At 37.6% G+C, this 21,554-nt stretch overlaps 1 protein-coding gene across 1 annotated transcript in view; it reads left to right on the top strand.

Moving 5' to 3' along the window:
• LOC139117943 (sialate O-acetylesterase-like) overlaps positions 1–21,554 on the top strand; it is a 74,976-nt gene that overhangs the window by 45,304 nt on the left and 8,118 nt on the right. Inside the window, exons 7-8 of the mRNA XM_070681185.1 lie at positions 13,248–13,384; positions 19,073–19,230. Coding sequence (XP_070537286.1) covers positions 13,248–13,384; positions 19,073–19,230 — 295 coding nt within the window. The remainder of the gene's footprint in view (positions 1–13,247; positions 13,385–19,072; positions 19,231–21,554) is intronic.

Here is a 21,554-nt window from a genome sequence, read left to right as displayed (position 1 = left end):
AACCCAAGGTCTTTGTGTCAGCAACTTTCTAGCCTAAAAAAACTCAGACAACAGTTTTCTATATTGACAAGATTGTAGCGATAAAAACCTTGCAACATTGTAAGAGTGTTTCTCATTTCTATTTGATCCGACGTTTTCATTTAACAGAAAAAAATATATAAAACTAACAACCCAAGGGCTTTGGGTCAGCAACTTTCTAGTCTAAAAAAACTCAGACAAGTGTTTTGTCGAACGAAGAAATAATTCAAAACTAAAACATTTCTCTTCAACTCAAATCTAACCAAAATCTAAAAGTAGTACAAAATGGATCACACAAAAAAGTAGTAAATTGTGCAATGGGACGTGTACTTCATTTTTCAAATTTTACTTGAAGTAGACGACCTGAATGGGTTATATTTAATTGTCACTAGTACTATAATCGCTGGTAGTGGCAATAGTTGCTAAATCTAGCAATGTTATATTTTCATTTGGCCTATTCCAAAGTACATTTGGTTGCTGAGACGTGGACATAGTTTCGGTATGCGTAGCTGATGTAGACACAGGTATAGGTTGCGTCAGGACATCCTGAGTTGGAGAGGGAGGGAAGGGTTTCTTCGGTACATACCCCATGAACCAGTAAATTCTGCCGTATCTCACGCCTATAAATGCTTGGTTTTACACTTTTGTAGTATTCAATATGCTCCAGAACATTTGCAGTCAGTTTTTTTTACCGATGTTCCCAGATGATTTGCCTGGCAGGAAACTGCCAGTTTTCAAGTACCGCAAAACAATGTTGTTGGCCATTTGCTTTGAAATACCACCACAACGTTTACCAATTTCTGAAAATGACAGACTGTTTAAATACAACTGAACAATCTTCTCTCTCACTTCAGCTGGTGTCGTCCGGGAGCCATCCATGTTGCGTTTTTTGTCTGGTTCAACGTCTGTTTGTACAAATGTACAGATCATTACGCCAGTGAAACTGATAGCTGCTAATTACGTGTCAGCGTATGTATACAAAGCCCCACCATGGCTGGCAATACCAGAACATCTCGTTGTCTGAGTTTTATATTAGACTAGAAAGTTGCTGACTCAAAGCCCTGACTTCCAGACATTGCTATCGCTACTCAAACGTTCTGATTCTTTCAGATCGATTTGTGTTGTTAGTTTTAGATTTTGTTTGAAGTCATGAACTTTATTGATATTCAACTACAAAGAACACTGTCCTCCGAGTCTAAATTTGCAGTAACGTCGTTCTTTTACCACCTCTCCGTGAATTTGAACTGCTTGTAAAACTTGGCAACCAGTCTCTGTGTGTGTCACCATTGAAACTGATAGCTGCTGTAAAGATATAAACATACTACATAGTAAATTAGTTTACAGACATCTTGCTGCGTCACCTGCTGTTTTAGTCTGTCTGATGTTGGCGCAAAGTTGTAAAAGTTGACCACTAAAAGGGTAAATTCAAGAGCAAACTGACAAACCTAATTAGGTAGTGTATCAATATCCAGCTGTATCTCATCGTCAAAATCATTGGTAAATGTACTGTAATATGATTTTAAATAATTGAATTAATTAGGAAATCATCAAAGCCAAATAATTTTAGTGTAGAATTATCAGAAAGTTCAACTTTTTTTGACAGTTCATAGTGAAATGCTTACCATCTTGGAGGATTAAAACATGTAAAGGCAACTTTCCTGAATCCCAACTTTGAAATATTCTGAACCGTAGTTTATTGTGCCCTGTATGTTATCTAAAAGAAATTGCTCTTAATAGTTTGTCATGATAGGGTGACAATAAATGTGTATTTCAAAACTACTCATCTGATAGCTTTGAAATTTGGTATCCAGGTTCCTATAGATGATCTAAATGATACTTATTGAAATTATGGTGAAATCTTCAATTTTGAATTTTAGGGCAATTTTTGCCATTTTTGGTCAAAAAATGTGCATTTCCAAAACTACTCATCTGATAGCTTTGAAATTTGGTATACAGGTTCCTATAGATGAACTAAATGATATTTATTGAAATTATGATGAAATCTACAATTTTGTATATTTGGGGCAATTTTTGCCATTGGTATATTTGGGGCAATTTTTGCCATTTTTGGTCAAAAAATGTGTTTCTCAAAAAGCACTGGTCTGATAGCTTTGAAATTTGGTATACAGGTTTCTATAGATGAACGTAGTAATATATATTGAGTTTTTGATGATATCTGTAATTTTGTATTTTGGGGGCAATTTTTGCCATTTTTGGTCAAAAAATGTGTATTTCCAAAACTACTCATCTGCTAGCTTTGAAATTTGGTATACAGGTTCCTACAGATGATCTTAATGATATTTATTGACATAATGATGAAATCTACGATTTTGTATTTTTTGGGCAATTTTTTCCATTTTTGGTCAGAAAATGTATTTTTTTAAATGTACTGGTCTGATAGCTTTGAAATTTGATTTGCAGGTTCCTACAGATGAACTAAATGTGATATATATTGAAATTATGGTGAAATCTACAATTTTGTATTTTGGGGGAAATTTTTGCCATTTTTGGTTAAATAATTTGTTTCTCAAAAACTGCAAGTTGATAGCTTTGATATTTGGTATACAAGTTCCAAGGGATTATTTTAATATATGATATATTGAAATTATGGTGAAATCTGCAATTTTTATTTTTGGGGCATTTTTTGCCATTTTTGGTCAGAAAATTTCATGCTCAAAAAACTACTTGTCAGATAGCTTTGGTTGACATGTTCTCAGGGATGATACAATGTGATATATTCACATTATGATGAAATCTTCAATTGTGTATTTTTGCAGCTATTTTAGCCACTTTTTTCTGGCCATTGAATTGAGCTATCAAAGATTTCCACCTTCTTCATCAACATGTGTCAAAAATAGTTATTCTCTACATAAACACAGCGGAGCTATATCGGCTGCTAGGTTGCTTGTTATATAAACTTATAAAATCATAGTCCGAGCCGCAAAATTGTTGACTTTCGATCCGATATACAGGATGATTGTTGAATCGCACCAGCGCATCCATGTTTACTTGCCCCATTAGCTTACTACTCTGCAAAGGGTGGGTAGATGGAATGCCTCCGGCCAAAAATGAACATCAGGGCGATACTTTTTGTGAATCCCTGTGAAAACATAAATCATTTATCAGTTTTGATATATACTCCTAAATTGTAAGTTTGATCAAAATCGGGACCACATTTGAGGGCTATGCAGACTGTCCATGTGCGCACACACAGGCAACCGCCGGTGACTATCAGCGGCATAACTATCGTGTCGTAAGTCGGCGGTTTGGGGCCTGGACTATGATTTTATAAGTTTATATCACAAGTAAATGTTGTGGAATATTAAGATATCGACCTATTACTGTATTGAATTGTTCAATTTCGTGACGGGCAGTGCTAGAAGAATGACGGGCAGGGACGGGTAGTAATTAGTAGGACCGTTTCTTTGAATACTGTTCGATATTAAGTGATGGTCAAACTTTTGGGTGGTGCGCGTGACCGGCGGCACTGACACAAAATGGGTTGACAAGCAGATAATTTAGGTTTTCGTTCAGTATTGTTACCATTTGTCCATTGTGGAAAACATTGACGGAAAACCAGAGAAAACGGCCCCGCTCCGAGAACAGCCCCGAGACGGGGACGGCCACACTTGTGGTGTTGTTTGTACCATCGCGCGTTTGAAGTCCTCAAGTCACCTACAGTATTACCTTCAAGGTGACAGGCTTACTATTAAAGTTCAGTATCATGGCACTGAGTGTGTTACATTTCATGATGTAAACCACGCAATGTTTTTTTTATATCGCAAGGATTAATTTTCGCTTTTTTGGCCGTTACGAAGTTTGCGAAAATTTCTCGTTCTGAAAAATATCCAGCCACAGTAGAACCCTCTCATTTTTTCTGGGTGACCTGTGACCAAATGTACCGGTACACAATAGTAAAGTCGATCATATGGGGAAATAAAGGAGGAGGAGCCATTGAACTCTTCTCTCCTCTTCTACCATAGTCAGTTCTCGCTATACTGTCTATGTTTCTAAAAATAAAGTCATCTGCCACTTTGAAATTTCTGTAGGCTCATCTCTTCAATCGAAAGTCGGGCGATTCCATGGTTCTTTGGGGCAATTAAGTGTACGTCGAGCTTGAGGAATGTGGTTACATTCGCGATGTTTATTTCTTCTAGGGCAAATGCACATAATTTATGCTGTTGGAAATACTGGCCGCTCATAAACAAGACAATAAACTCAGTATGTGTGCATCTTTACTTTTATTGTCAAAGTACCAACGACACCCACAAAATACAAAATGGTTCAGTATTTGCAACTCTGCCATCCAACTGGTCAACAGGAAATCAACCATAGGTGTCTTTTGGCACGCGTATACGCCAGTCACCTAGGCGACGGTAATCCGCACCACTTATCACCATCGGGAAGGTACTCCTCCCCCTATACCACTGGCGATCCCACCCTCAAGGCACCGCGTCATTCGACCAAGCATTGTATTGCAATTTCCTGCATAAAATTAACAGCGAGATTAAGGATGAAAATACCAAATTGTTCATTTTTCTGTCAAATTTTCAAAATTCTCTGAGAATACGCCTTGAAGTAAGACCCAGAATTGAGATGTGTCGCCAGTTCAAGATAAGGAATGGTTTCCGTGTAATTCACTATTTTTAAAAATCAAAACAAATGCACGTGGCTATCCCGGTTAAATCGGGGAGCTTTTGTAAACATTGTGGACACATTTGCATTGCTATATAATCCTTTTTGAGTGACACAACGTTGCGTTGCACTAGCTAATTTACATAATGACGTGCTGTGACTTCTCCAAACACCAGGATTACTTCCGTCTGTAAACAATAAACCGTAATTAAATGTTTGTCGAAGCCTAGTCTAATAAACAAGTGTTCGTACAGTTCCAGACATAGTCTACACCAGAGAGCAAGTCATTTTTCTTGGTGTGGTCAAGACATCGTGTCAACGACGATTTCTCAGCAGTGCGACGTTTTATCACTCTTTGCTTAGGTTGCCGGTTGGTCGGAGCCTGCACACGCCGCTTTACGGTGGCGTCGGTGGTTGACGTCTTTTTCGCAATGTTAGATAAACAATTACACAGTGTTCATTCTAGGATTTAAAAACAAGGGGCCACTGTTGGCCCCAACTCCTGTCCTAAGGGGGCCATTTTAGAAAATCGGGGGCCATCATCATCACACATGTAAAGCCCTTGAATTTTCTGCAGAAAATACAATAGTCTATCAAGTCAAGAAAAGGAGAATACTGGAGATCGGGCGCCCCGTAACCAACCAAGCCTACTGCAAAGTTGTCCCTTGTACGCACGCAACAGGCCCAATAATGGCAACAGCAAACCGTTTGGTTTGATTCAATTGTTTACGTAACTTATGTGATGAATTATTGATATGTTGGACTTGAACACTAAAAATTGCTAAGGACTGTGATTTTTACTGTGAAACGATCATGATCAAAGCTTAGCGCACCGGTAGGGTTTCTCCGAGAGTGGCCCTCGATTTGCACGCATCGACAATTAGGCTACTCATACACTGATATAGCACGAGCACAGTCGTTTGGAGAGCTATTCAGCGCTGGGACTATTCGCCCCATAGACGAGTGTAGAAGCGAGAAATACCCCTCGCTTCTGTACACTCGTCTATGGGGCGAATAGTCCCAGCGCTGAATAGCTCTCCAAACGACTGTGCTGTAACCCATACGACCTCAATAAAGTGATCGATACATCAACTTTTAAACATAACTCGTATGTATTAGCAAATTTACGATCATTGGTTCTGGCCAAAGGATTTTACACAGCGGTGTTGTTCTATGCAAACACCTGGCTACTCTGGAAAACGAGATGTGTTCGACCTAAAATGTGTTGCTCTTAAAAACGATCATGGACGTTTTCTTTGCAGTGTTCAACGTTTCGTTTGTATGGACGGTAGACGTTGCAAACGCTTCAATTTAAGGGACTGCCCGATCATCCTGGGTTCATCAACTATACCGGCGTTAAAAATCCGAGTGTCGACTAGCTTTCCACCTTTACACAGCGGCCAATGCCGTTGTTTTATATTCATCGGCCATGCCACATGCGTACGGCTCAAAAACACCGTTGCCCCTACATCAGTCCTTTCTACCCGGGCTTTCTACCCAGCTTCCTATGTACCACCATATATGCTGTAGTGGGTATTTAATTGCAAATGTTGATAGGTAACTGAATCGTTTTACATGTCACACTATGACTGAGGTATAAATGACGCGAATGTATGAACTACGTGAACTCTGCGTGATCGACCCATTCATATAATGTTGCGCCCTTAGTGCCGCGTCAAACGTAGAAATGAGGGCCATTCGAGATTTTATTGCGGAATGGCGCGTCCTAGAATTAACTTTGCAATTAGTGCGATAGTACGGTATCAAGTCTACGGTTCTGCAATGTCTATATAGCATGTGAGGGGAGTGTGACCTGGGGAAAGCAAACAAGCTTATCTGCATATGAATTTAGGACACGCCCGCTATCAGTAATGACTGCTGACGTCATTGTTTTTCCAACTGAAGCCATTCGCTGTGGCGATGTGTCGACACGCAAGGCTCCAAAAATTGGTAGTTTTCCGCGATTTATTTTATTTTCCTGGGACTTTTTCTCTGAACAACTGTCATTCCCGGCCGACATCATCACTTGGTAACAAAGTATGTCCGTGTTGAGGCTCGTGCACGTCTAATTATCAAATGCCATAGCTTAGAAGTATCAAAACATGTTTTTTGCGTTTTTTCGAATTCAATGTGTGAATGAAGTACCCTTCTTTGGCACCTCGTCAATTCGCGCTCACAAACACTAGCTGCTTGAAATTCACACCGTCCATTGGAAACATAATGAACTCAAAATCCGTGTCTGGGATTTCCTTTATATGCCTTTGTTATTTTTTAATGCGCTCTTAAAGGTGTTTGACGAAGGTGCTTTTCAAGGAATTTTAATTATCACGCCATATAATTTGAATGGAGCCTCCGAGAAAAAATCGCAGACACGGTTTTGAAGGATATTGTCAAGGCTTGTCAATGAAGAAATTCAAACCAGAAATCTTGCAGCGTGTTCGCATAAGGCCGGGAAAACCGGTTTTTGGAAGGTTCAGCAAAACGCTTGTCACGTGACTCTTATGCAAATAATGACCATGCACTGTGCTTGGTCGGATAGCTCTATATCAGGGCTTTCAGAAAATGTATACTTTATTGGGGTTTGGGACATGTTCAATTGAGAAAAAATAAAAATCTGAAAGTGCCTAAAAGGTATTTATCATCCTTAACCGGTCAAATCCTCTTGGCATTTCCTGGCATGTTACATTGTATGTAACTCTTGTACTGTATAAACCCTTCCATTCACCTAGAAAAAATAATTAATATGATTTAAATAATTGAATTAATTAGGATTTCAACAAAGCCAAAATAATTTTAGTGTAGAATTATTAGAAAGTTCAACTTTTTTAGCTCCGCTGTCAGTGACGCGGAGCTTATCAGATAGGTTGATTTTCCGTCGTCGTCGTCGTCGTCGTCGTCCGTCAACATTGCCTTCTCCTCTGAAACCGCAAGTCCAATTGCTGTGAAATTTTATATGCAGTTAACTTGAGGTGACCTCACTTCAGTTTCTTCAAATTGTGGTGAAATTTGCATATTTGTATTTTTGGGGCATTTTTTGGTGTTTTTGGTAAAAAAATCTTCTTCTCTGGAATTGCTTGTCCGATGCTTTGAAATTTGATATGCAGTTTGCTTAGGGTGACTTCAGTCAGATTTGTTCAAGTTGTGGTGAAATTTGCGTATTTGTATCTTTAAGGCAATTTTTGTCATTTTTGGTAAAAAATCTTTAAAAATCTTCTTCTTTAAAACTACCGGTCAGATACATGTAGCTTTGATATTTGGTACATAGGTCCCTAGGGATGATCTATTTCAGATTTGTTCAAATTGTGCAGGAATATGCAAATCTGCATTTTTAAGGCAATTTTTTCCATTTTTGGTCAAAAAATGTATTTCTCAAAAAGTACTGGTCTGATAGTTTTGAATTTGGTATACAGGTTTCTATTGATAAACTTAGTAATATGTATGGAAGTTCTGATGAAATCTGTAATTTTGTATTTTTGGGGCAATTTTTGCCATTTTTTGGTCAAAAAATGTGTTTCTCAAAATTTACTTGTTTAACAGCTTTGAAATTTGGTATACAGGTTTCTATAGATGAACTAAATTTGATCTTTTGAAATTATGATGAATCTGCAATTTTTATTTTTGAGGGCAATTGTTGCCATTTTTGGTCAAAACATTTATTCTCAAAAATTACTCATCAGATAGCTTTGGTTGACATTTCTTAGGGATGATCCTATGTGATACATTCAAAGTATGATGAAATCTTCAATTGTATATTTTTGCAGCTTATTTTAGCCATTTTTTTCTGGCCACTGCATTGAGCTATCAAAGATTTCCACCTTCTTCATCAACATGTGTCAAAAATAGTTATTCTCTATATAAACACAGCGGAGCTATATCGGCCGCTAGGTCGCTTGTTTGACAGTTCATAGTGAAATGCTTACCATCTTGGAGGATTAAAACATGTATAGGCAACTTTCCTGAATCCCAACTTTGACATATTCTGAACCGTCATATATTATGCTCTGTACCGGTATGTTATCTAAAAGATATTGCTCATAATAGTTTGTCATGATAGGTTGCTCAAATAACTAGAGATAGAGAAAGTTCCAATTTCCATTTATTGTTGATTGGTAAGGATAAAATTACTTTTTGAGGAAAAAAATAGGGTGGTCAATTAAAAGAGTGGTCAAAGTGATAGGGTTTTTATGGTAAAGCTGGGCTGTAAGATTCCTCATGTGCTATCTATGGCAATTATGCAATCTGTGTAAACAGTGCAATGAAGTGTTACATGATTCCTTATAATGCTTTTGATGACCTTGAACTTCTTTAAGTTGCAAACATTTGTCTCTTCTGTGTGCTTTCTCTGAGTACCTACAGGCTCAACTTATTCAACAGAACTTACTTGCAATGTTAATTTGAAAGTTAAAATGTGCTTGGTTAACCCTTTGAACCCGGCTCGGACATAAATGTCCGATGACGTCATAGAGTACCAGGGGGTCAGGGTGCAAAGGGTTAATAGTCGCGCCAGCGGCTTACTGACTACGCATGCGCATATTCATAATATACTATGCGAGTAACCGGAAGTGTACCCTACTTTCATGGGCGCCGCCATGTTTTTTTGAGTACTCGTAAATAAACAAATACGAAACGTGCAAATTATTATTTTATACCATGCAATTTATAAAATATATCTCTTTTATCATATACCCATGCCCATCGTGTCATTTGTGTTGCGTCAGACACTCTACTTCGTCTCGTGTCTGACGCAGCACAAAGACACTCATGCTGATACGACACAGGAACAGGCGATATTGGGTAATGACCTCTAATTATAAGCCAGTAAGTGTTATTATCCACCCTGTCGCTGATACAAAATATCGTTAATATCATGCATAAAAACTGAAAAAAGGAACAACTGGAAAAAGGCAGAAAACTGTCGTGCAAATAAGGCGGGGAGGGGGGGGGGGGGGTGACGGGGGGGGGGGGGGGGGGGGGGGGGGGGGGGGGGGGGGGTAGGGGGCAAACGTAAAGAATGCTGTGATTGAATTTTAGAAAAGCGCCTCCTGTGTCAATATCTAAATTTGAAAATTACCAGGTTTTTTGGGGAACGCTATAGTTTTCAGCTTGCAAGTGGAAGGTGGGCGGTGCGGTTACCATTGCAATGATAATGGTGACATAATATCGTAGGCTGTTATAATGATAAAATTGCCAATTTTTGTCCAAACATTTTTACACAAATCTATACCTGCACTGCTGCAGGGTTTGACGTCGTGTACGTACGTGAACTGCTTTCATCAGACGGAAACTGGGCATAGTTTTCATACAAACGTATATGAAGTAACAATTAATTACAGTTTATCACGAATCAATACAAATAACATTGCCAATCTTAACCTCTGGCGCGACACCAAGGGCTGAGCCCTATATAATATTAGGATGAAATACTGATAAAGATAACCAACTGAAGATTCTTTATAACCTGACAGATATGCTGTTTTTTTTATGACGTAAATCTTGATAAGCAAGTCTTGTTTACTTTAATTAGAATGTAATTAACTCTTGTTTATATTATTATAAGCAGTAGTATCAAGTTGAACAAGCTGATATTGATAGGTTGGTCGGCTGTTGGAGGTTAAAAGCTGTAAAAATAAATGTATGCATGTATGCATGTCTATCTGTTTGTCTGTATGTATGTATGTATGTATGTATGTATGTATATATGTCTGTCCACATTAAAAACTCCTAAATCGCAGCACCTACCATCTTAGTATTTGGTGGACAGGTGCACCCAGGGGTGGAGATGTGAATTTGTTGAAATAAACATGTCAAAGTCAAAAATATGCAAATGAGGGGAAAAAAATGGAAAAATCCTGCAAATTGCTAAAACCCTGTGCACTGGCCAGATTTGGTTGAAACTTGGTATGCAGGCTCTTTATAGTGACTTAAGTTACATTTCTTCAAATTGTGGCGAAATTTTGAAAGTTGTATTTTTGGGCGATTTTCCCGTTTTTTGTCGAAAAATCTTCTTTTCTGAAAGCGCTCATCTCTTGCCTTGAAAAATTGTATGTATGATCCTAGGGTTGGCCTTTGTCAGATTTGTTCAAATTGTGGTGAAATTTTCATATTTGTATTTTGGGGGCAATTTTTCCCATTTTTTGTCAAAAAATCATTTTCTCCCAAAGTATTTGTTGGATTGCTTTAAAACATGATAGTCTTGATCCTAGGGTTGTTTTCTGTCAGATGTGTAAAAGTCATTATGAGATGGAGCATTTCATATTGCTGGGGTATAAGATTAATTTGGACTTGCAATGGAATTTTCTTAGTAATCAACCTGTAAGAATGCAATGTCATGTGTGTACTAGTACTTAGTATCTCTGTAAAATGGGAGCACAGTATCATTGACACTATTTTTCTAGCAGGGAAGCTAGAATAATATGTTTTGATTGTTTCGTGTATTTTTGTTTCTTGCCTTGTTCCAAATGCCGTGGAGTGTGGCCTGTATCAGTATATCGCTAATGTTTGGATTTCTTTTGTATGCGATGATCGGTTGTTGTGGAAATAATTTCTTTCAGGCTTAGTGTTTCGTCCTTGTCTATGCGTTCCCAGTTTTTGCACATCGCTGTTTTTTATAGCTTGTGTTCTTATATTAATTTTTTTGCTATATTTTTCTTTATTTCTTCATTTGTTTGCTGGTGTTCTAGTTGTGTAATTCGTGCAGGGAACTATGTTTGCGATGTGACTAGAGATTTCCTGTTGTTTTAGCCATGTTCGACTAATCTTGCATTAAGTTTATTGACCTTTTTAAAACAAAGTCATTTTTGTGTTGCAAGTTCTGATGTATCTTAGTGTTTCACCTTTGATCAGGCTTTTAAAGCGTAGATTTCAGGTGGTCTGATGTTTTATGTAGGAATTCAAATCTGTTGATTTGTGTTTTTAGGTGTATGTGGAGTCCATCAAGACTTGCGTTTGAGTTTGTCTTTTTTGGTCAATTTGTGTTGCATAATGTATTGGATTCTCGTTCTCCTAATGTTTGCATCTTGTATGAGATGAATTGTGTGAGGATGATTTGGTGTTGGGATGAATTTCAACCCTTACCCAGTGCATGAATTTTGCTGTTGTTAACTTGTGTAATGATAGATTTTAATGAATCTGAGATTGATGTTTATGCTATATTTGACATTTGTAAAATGTTTCATTGTGTTTGAGCTTGTATGGTGTCTCCTCTCGTACCGTGTTTTTCTGGCATTTTTGTTGTTTTTCCTTTTTCTGTGTTTGGTGACACAGTTTTGTCAGGCTCTCTGTAGAGCCTATTCTGCAATATTTTTGTACACAAGGCTGTCGCGACACGTTCCGTTTAGCATTCTTTGAATGCTTTCGTCTGCCCAGACTGAGATCAGCAAACTTATTTCGTCGTCTGACCAGTTATTTCCACGAGATGTAGAACTGTGTTCGGCAGCCATGAAGAAAGTGAATATTGTATGTTGGTTGTTGTTTGTTTTATGTTACAAATACCTGTCGCGTGAAGGCGTTTAAAACGCCTCTGAAGCAGCTCAGTCCGTCCACGGCAATTTGCGGATAGAGTTAATCCCTACAACGGCTCAGGTCAGGCCAACTAAACCGTCTTAAATCTGAAACGCTTCAGAACCACTTCGGAGCGTCCACACAACTTTTTATGCCAGTATTGACCCAGAACCGTTTCAGAGGCGTTTTAATGGCCTGTGTATGAACGGCATCTCAGTGTCAGTCACTTATTGATAATATGAGGTTATTAGAAAATACCGCAAAGGATGCACAAGGACATTGGCGCTGCGTATCGCCCGACGCGAAGCGGAGGGCGATGCGAGGCGCCAATGTCCTCGTGCATCCTTTGCGGTATTTTCGTAATAACCTTATTATTATACATCTTACATTCCTGATCGGGGCATCAAAATGTCGGAGTAGTGACCGTTTTCGTGCAATGTCAACAATTTTTCTTCCGATTTTATCGCGCCAGTGTGGAACGCTACCTCGGACGCGCTTCTGCAAGTTTTGGAGTGTGTGCACTACACACATACGTACGTACAGAGCGCGCGCGAGACTTGTTCTGGCACTCGTCCAAGGGGTCCCTTGAAACCGTTCTACAGTGAACGCGCAGATACAGCAGCAGGGAATGGGGCGCCTTGAAACCGTGCTGTACGGAACGGGCGCGAGTTCCGTACGGCTTTTTTAGCGCACGCTAAATTCTATTGTTCTCGATGGTAGATGTATAATAATACATTGTACTCACAACATTGGGCCAGCCAAGTGCACTTCATACTTGAGATTCAGGTAAGGTGATAAATTGAGGATGACATTAGGTCATTCCACCACACAAACCTAATAAGCAACAGTTACCAAGTAAATAACACAAACATGGCTACTGCTCACTTGTTTTCATCTTATGATAGAATGGCAGATCCTTTCAGAAGGTTGTGTTCCAAAAGTATGGAGTTATCAGAGATAAATTTCAATGCAACCAAAAAATTGAAGTATAGCAATACCATCTCTGTGAGTCAAAAACTGAATTCATTACAAGTTGAATCACAAATAATAAATATCCAATGAACGGTAGTATGATATTTCATTGACTTTTCAAGGTGAAGCAAACACCAAAGAAAGCAGAAGAAACACATACAACTGCTCCTTTCCAGCGATGATTGATGACTGGAGAAAAAAGTTCCATGATGCATCTGGTGGACTTACACAAAAACTCTTTCCATTTGGATTTGTGCAGGTATGATCATTTATATTGCTTTTGTTAAAGCTTTGTGAAACAATTATTGTTTATCACTTTATAAAATGTATGTCTATTCAACATTATGTATTTACCATACAAAGAGTCTATTCAACATTATATATTCACCATACATACATGTAGATCTATTGAACATTATGTATTCACCATACATACAACATCCAATATTATGTATTCAATTCATAGTGTATCAAACAGTCAACATTCTGTATCTACCACACACAACATTATGTTTTTTATTCCTGCTTTGAATCATTGTCCCTCCATAAATGTATCTACATGCTGTACAGAGTAGGCGCAAACTCAGGACAGCATCGTATCTTTTCATGTAAGGCTGCGTTCACAATAACAGTTAGGAAGGGGGCTGAAGGAATCAAGTCGCCCCCCCTCAAAAATTTTCAAGTCCCCCCCTATTATCAAATAGCTGCATATTTATTAGGGATGCGCGCAAAGAAAAAATAAACATGTATTGGGCAGTTCAGCTCACAGATGTTCAACATTACCTGTTATTAGCAGTTTGTAGAGCCATATTCCTAAGGCAAATTCTTAAATTAATTCATTTTTAAACACATTAGTGGACTTTTTTGATTTATCAGTCAAAGCTGACTTGAGTTAATCCACCTCTGGCTAGAACAGTGGTACATGTACCAGCTGAAGAACACACAAAATGACGATCGTGAGAGAGTACGCATATTGTGAATTTTGGCTACAGTAGATGTTACTTATAAGTTTTACAAAATTGACAATACTGGAAGGTTAAAATATTCCATCAAATAAACGTTTTAATCTCTGAAAAGTGAAATGTTTTGCGTAATAATGTTAAATTTGGTAAAATAATTCCATTTAGTCACACATGTTTTCATATAAACTAATGTCTTTACTGTACAAAGTTTAAGTTTTGTGTTATTTTACAATGAGGATGTGAAAATTGAGAAACTCAAGCTTGGTAACATTCATCTTTTTTCTTTAATATTTGATTATTTTCATGTGCCAGAATTCATAAATCCCTGATAACTTTCAAGTCTCCTGGTTTTCCATGTGTTTCTCTCTTGCCTGATCTTGTGTACAAGTGTGTTTCACTAGCATGAGCGTCATTTGACCCAAACTCTTCCTCAGCTACTTCATAGTCAGAGCTATCTCTGTCCACAGTCCCTCCACACTGTGGCTGCTGATGTGCCATGACAGTGTTGCTGCCTGTAGGCAGCAGCAAGACAGTAGTTGTATTACAGTAACATCGATAATTTTGACAACAATTTTGTTCAGTTTTTACAACTGCATTCTTGTTCTACTTCGTACAGCGTGTTGAACTGTCCAGTATTCAGCTTGCAAAGCCTTACAATAAGTACCCCACATTTGTATCATTGACAAATGACTTTCAGTCTGGACTCTTGTTCAATTATCATCCAATATTCATATATGCAGGCTTTTGTCGACAAATTGATGAATATTGCGTGTTTCAGCATGCTGTAGGGAGACAGCAAGAAACTACAAGTATTTGATATATTGCATAGAAATATTGTAAAATTATGGACAGTTGCATCTTCTGCCCCGATACTAGAACTACTCATTCATGTTTTACGAAAATTCATACATTTTTAAATTTTTTTATTGACAAAAATAATGAAGTGCAACAAAATGCTTACTTCTAGACCTTTTTTAATTATTACTAACATTAGAACAATTTGATGACACTAAAATGTTATTAAATTTTCACTGAATTTCCCACCAAACCTTGGAATCATAAAAAAGGGAACCAAAACATTTTCAGGCAGAGTAAAAGTTTCAAGTCCCCCCTCTACTACCCCCAAAATTTTCGAATCTTGCCCTGAATTCCTCTAGCCCCCTAACTGTATTTTGTGAATGCAGCCTTGCAGTGTGTTTACCAAAGTAAGTGAGGATGACACTGCAATAAAAGTACATAAAGATTAAAACAGAAAACTCCCATTTGTAAATGTTTCAGTGTGAATTTGATCACCATACTTGAAAATTTAAGGGGCTTATCAAGTATACAGACATAGTATAGTTGTCAGAATGGACATGGTACTAGTAGTCCAATAAACAAACAAGATTTTGTACTTTCTGAGGAAGTTTACTGTATTGATTAGAGGACAAAATCGTGCTATTGTGGTTAACACATGAATAAGACATGTCATTGCTCCTGTACTTTTGCCCCTTCCATTTATATCCTAGTCTCTGAAAATTCCATATGGAAGGCACATTCTGCATTTTCACTTGTTGCCAGCAAACAGTGTACTTCTTTTTCCAAGCTGTGTGTTTTATGTTATGTGACTACCACAGCCACCTCATGGACAAGCCACCATTCCACTCGCAATCCAGGTGTGTCAGGTCTTCCTGATGATCTAGAATGGACAGTCCTCACCTTAGCCAGCCATCGACAAGTTCTTTCACTCCAATGTTGTAGCATGTAGCATGTGCTTGCTGTACCTGGAATTACAGATAACACTATCAAAGTGCAGCAACATGCACTTTGACACTTGTTATGTTCAAAATACAGAAGAAACATTTTGATCAATTAAATGGCTAGAGGAACATGGAGGAACAATGTAATTTTGACAAAGTGTGGCTTCACTTACTGTTTTCTGTTTGAGACACTTGTACTCACATATAATGCAACAATTAAACGTTTTCATTTATGGTGTGATTGTTACCAGTGTATCATGTGTGAATTTCCATTCTCTTTGATGCTGACCTTTCAAGACTTGTCCAGATGTTTCAACTTCAAAGACTCCGTTGTGAGACACCACTGTGATTTCAACAGAGTTTTACACATTGCCATCACCAGAAAGTGAAAATACATTCTTAGTAGTCTCTGAAATTGTAGACTAGCGACCTAGCGGCCGATATAGCTCCGCTGTGTTTATGTTAATGTAGACTAGCGGAGAGAATAACTATTTTTGACACATGTTGATGAAGAAGGTGAAGTCTTTGACAGCTCATTTCAGTGGCCAGAAAAAGTGGCTAAAATAGCTGCAAAAATATACAATTGAAGATTTCATCATAATTTGAATATATCACATCAGATCATTCCTAAGAACACGTCCACCAAAGCTATCTGACAAGTAGTTTTTTGAGAATGAAATTTTTGACCAAAAATGGCAAAAATTGCCTTAGAACCAAAAATTACAGATTTCACCATAATTTCAATATATCATATATTACAATAATCCCTTGGAAACTATATACCAAATATCAAAGCTATCGACTTTTTGAACAAAATGGCAAAAATTGCCCCAAAAATACAAAATTGCAGATTTCATCATAATTTCAAAATATCAAATTTAGTTAATCTGTAGGAACCTGCATATCGAATTTCAAAGCTATCAGACCAGTACTTTTTGAGAAACACATATTTTGACCAAAAATGGAAAAATTGCCCCAAAATACAAAATTGCAGATTTTGTCATTATTTCAATAAATATCGTAAGTTCATCTATAGAAAAATTTAGTTAATCTTTAGGAACCTGCATATCGAATTTCAAAGCTATCAAACCAGTACTTTTTGAGAAACACATTTTTTGACCAAAAATGGAAAAATTGCCCAAAAAATACAAAATTGCAGATTTTGTCATTATTTCAATAAATATCATTTAGTTCATCTATAGAAAAATCTGTATACCAAATTTCAAAGCTATCAGATGAGTAGTTTTTGAAATACACATTTTTTGACCAAAAATGGCAAAAATTGCCCAAAAATTCAAAATTACAGATTTCATCAGAAATTCAATATATAATACTTAGTTCATCTGTAGAAACCTGTATACCAAATTTCAAAGCTATCAGACCAGTACTTTTCGAGAAACACATTTTTTTACCAAAAATGGCAAAAATTGCCCAAAAATTACAAAATTGCAGATTTCATCATAATTTCAATAAATATCATTAAGTTCATCTGTAGGAACCTGTATACCAAATTTCAAAGCTATCAGACCAGTACTTTTTGAGAAACACATTTTTTGACCAACTTGTCCACTCCACCATCTCCTCACAACTTGACTATTCCAACGCACTCCTGTTTGGTCTGCCACAAGCGTACATTTGTCATCTGCAAAGAGCACAGAACTCAGCTGCTAGACTCATCACACAGACAAGGAAACGAAATCACATCACCCCTATCCTGATGCACCTCCATTGGCTTCCAGTAAAATACAGAATACAGTACAAAATATTACTTCTCGTATACAAATCGCTCCATGGACTTGCCCCCCAATATCTTGCTGAACTCGTCAATATTAACTGTCCTCCCAGATCACTGCGCTCAAGTCACGGCCTCACACTTAAAGTACCAAGAACCAGACTCAAGTCCTATGGAGATCGCTCCTTCAGTTATGCCGCTGCAATCCTATGGAACCAGCTACCAATCACTATCCGTACTGCTCCCAGTATCACCATTTTCAAATCCAGACTCAAAACACTATTTTTCCAGAAAGCTTATATGTGATTTCCACTCATTGTTCAGCGCCAGTGAGCACTTTATTATAGTGGATACCAGGCGCTATACAAATCATACTTATTACTTATTATTAAAATGGCAAACATTACCCAAAAATAAGAAATTGCAGATTTCATCATATTTTCAAAAATGTCATTAAGTTTATCAGTACGAACCTGTATACCAAATTTCAAAGTTATCAGATGAGTAGTTTTGGAAATACACATTTTTTGACCAAAAATGGCAACAATTGCCCCAAAAATACAAAATTACAGATTTCATCAGAAATTCAATATATTACTTAGTTCATGTATAGAAACCTGTATACCAAATTTCAAAGCTATCAGACCAGTACTTTTTGAGAAACACATTTTTTGACCAAAAATGGCAAAAATTGCCTTAGAAATGCAAATTTGCATATTTCTGCACAAGTTGAGCAAATCTGAAATAGATCATCCCTAGGGACCTATGAACCAAATGTCAAAGCTATCTGACTGATAGTTTTGAAGAAGAAGATATTTACAGATTTTTTTACCAAAAACGACAAAAATTGCCTTAAAAATACATTTATGCAAATTTTACCACGATTTGAACAAATCTGACTATAGTCACCCTAAGTAAACTGCACATTAAATTTCAAAGCAATCAGACAAACGATTTCAGAAAAGAAGACTTTTTTACCAAAAACAGCACCAAATGCCCCAAAAATACAAATATGCAAATTTCACCATGATTTGTACAAACTATGGTGAGGTCACCATAAGTGAACTGCATATAAAATTTCAAAGCAATTGGACTTGCGGTTTTAAAGGAGAAGGCAATTGTTGACTGACAACAACGATGGACGACGACGACGGATATCAACCTATTTGGTAAGCTCCGCATTGCTGACAGCGGAGCTAAAAAATTAAAAAAATTGATGAAACTATAATGTTCAGCTGGGATTCAGAGTAACAGCAGGAGGCAGTTCAAATTCATGTCGGTTGTTCCTTTTTTTCTTTGCCCTTAAAGGCCTGTGTTGGCGTCAGATTATCTCACAGGGAAATCTACTTATAGTTGACAATTTCAATGGAAAACAAAAGGCCATCACACTCCATAATCCTCTTACAAACTAGAACAAACTTGATCCGAGGATCAAGTCCCTGGCCTTTAATGTTGAAGTTTGTAACAATCAAGCACATTTAAGAAAACCACACGTTTTTACTTTTCTTTGTCAGTTATCAAGCAATACACCAGACCCAACAGTTGTAGGTGGTTTTCCTGTCGTACGATGGCATCAGACAGCAGACTATGGATATGTACCCAATGAAAAATTACCCAATGTCTTCATGGCTGTCGCTGTGGATCTAGGAGATCCCTTGTCACCTTGGGGACCGTAAGTCGATAAGTTTCTAGTTCAAGCATTAGCCACAAATGATGAATGATAGAAAGTGTTATGATTTGAACAACTTGCAAAATATTAATTATTAGTGATTTTTTCAGCTCCTCTAACAACTATATCGGTACATGGAGTTTATCAGATAGGTAACTCGTCTGTTAGCTTTTAAATATTCAGTACACCAAGTTGCACTGAACCTCTGCTATTAATTGACCATACCTAGGTCTTACTAGCTCATACTAGGTCAACTAACATACCTAGTGTTAGTTGTAGTGAAAGTTTGATGAGCATAACATTCTAATGAATCACTAATTTGCTCATTGAATGAAATTCTGTGATCAAAAATTACGTTATCGAAACTGAATTACTGCATTTGATTGTACTTCTGGGGTACATTGGTGATATTTAGATTTATTTATGCTTTTATGTTTTGATGGCCATGAAGCACTGATATAGGTAATATGCGACTCGAAAGTGAAAGGCTTAAACTTTTGCTCAAACTTTCCTCAATGAAACTTCCAACCATTCTCTTACCAAATCATAAAAATCAGGGTCACCGTGCAAAGTTTGGAACTAGTGAAACAAATTACCCAACATTTTGCGATATGTGGAATTCAAAATGGCTGCCATTTCTGTATTAACTCTATGAGGAAAAATTAAATTTTGGATTTTCGAACAACTAAGCCAGTGAGTTTTCTATCCCCAACAGCTTTAAAATGAGACCTTACAAGTTGTAGATCAGAAAAGAATTTTGGAAATTTGGAGTCTGACTATCTGTTCCCGAGGCATGTTCTGTGACCATAATAGCTTGTTTGCGTATGTCAACAGGGAATCTACTGAATTTGATCAGACTTCTACAGCTATACCATATTCCTCCGATTATAAGACCCCGCTTGAGTATAAGACCCTCCCCCACTTTTAGAAGATTTTCAAAAATGCTATACATCCATGTATAAGACCCCTCCCTACTTTAGTTCAAAAAGCCAACAAATCACAACTCAAAAATTGATGATACTATGACTTCAACGATCACTAATACGAAGTTGTTGCTGACTGGCCATCTAATGATTTAGAAGAGCCTTAACATGCAATGTTGCTGATTGCCCATTGACACTTTCAAGGTCGTTTGGCCTTTGTTTGAGCCTATTGAAGAGCTGTAATGGAGATACTATTTGTTAGGCAGGGTGTGTACGCATAAGCATAGTGTTGTAGATTACTTAGTGGTTAAAATTTCCTTTAAGACCTAGAAAAATCATTAAAGATGCTAAAATGATGTAACATTGAAATTTGTTTACTGGAACGGCAGGCAAAACTAAATTTTGTCCTTGTACTTTTCTTTCTGTATCATTCCATTATTAACCTTCTGCAGCCCCTGCTCAATATAGTAGAATATTCCACAGTGACATATTCTTTTGCTGCATACTGCAAGCTGATCCACGATGTATGTGTTACCATTTCATACACGGGTTTACTGTTTGTAGCTAACAGTTTTTCACCTTGGATCATGACTTCATACCGTTGACAACCATGAATTTCAGTGCCATATCATTGCTTGGCACAGACCTTAGATTGAAAGAAAGTTGGTTATTTTTACGTGCAGCAAATGCATGTATTGTATATGCCACTGAGTTAAAGGCAGGGGGAGCCTATAAATACCCCCTATCTCCCTGGGCATTCATAATCCAATATGAGTGGCGTATGGTAACAGCGTCAACGAATGCTCCCGAAAATCTGGAGCTTTCAACAACCATGGTGTAAATTAAAGCACTGTTCCAACATATTACGTTTTGTGAATACTTGTTGCATCACCTTATTGGTGAAATACTCTCATTTTTTTCCATTTTAAGTTGATTTTTGATGCCAAAACTGCTTCGATGTTGTGTTCAAAGCGTCCACAGAACAATAGATGAAAGCATTCAAACAGCTGCCAATCTCGAGGGGACGCGAAAAGGTGCAAACGATCAAACATTTGATGTGTACATCGGATCGATTACGATGTCAACAATGAATAAACGATTCTTACCACTGAGCAAAATACTTGACCAACGGTTACTGAACACGAGTCTCAGATGAGTTCAGACACAAACGGACTGCTTCATGGTTTCAAGCAGATTGCCTCTCCCTGTTTGTTTGTTGATCTGTGTACCTGTAGGCCTATGAATGGGTGATGTGTATGTTGACCTGCAGTACGATATTTTATGATAGATCTCTTTTGGAAGTATATAGTGGCCTTGCCCTGCGTACGATGCCGTGTGTTCCCGGCGTTATACGGCCTCCCACCACGGCTCTGCTGATTGTCATGGACAAAACCGGCAACATGC

Source organism: Ptychodera flava, chromosome 18, assembly GCF_041260155.1.
Source record: "Ptychodera flava strain L36383 chromosome 18, AS_Pfla_20210202, whole genome shotgun sequence".
NCBI classification, from domain to species: Eukaryota; Metazoa; Hemichordata; class Enteropneusta; family Ptychoderidae; genus Ptychodera; species Ptychodera flava.
This window is presented reverse-complemented; position numbering and strand designations above follow the sequence as displayed.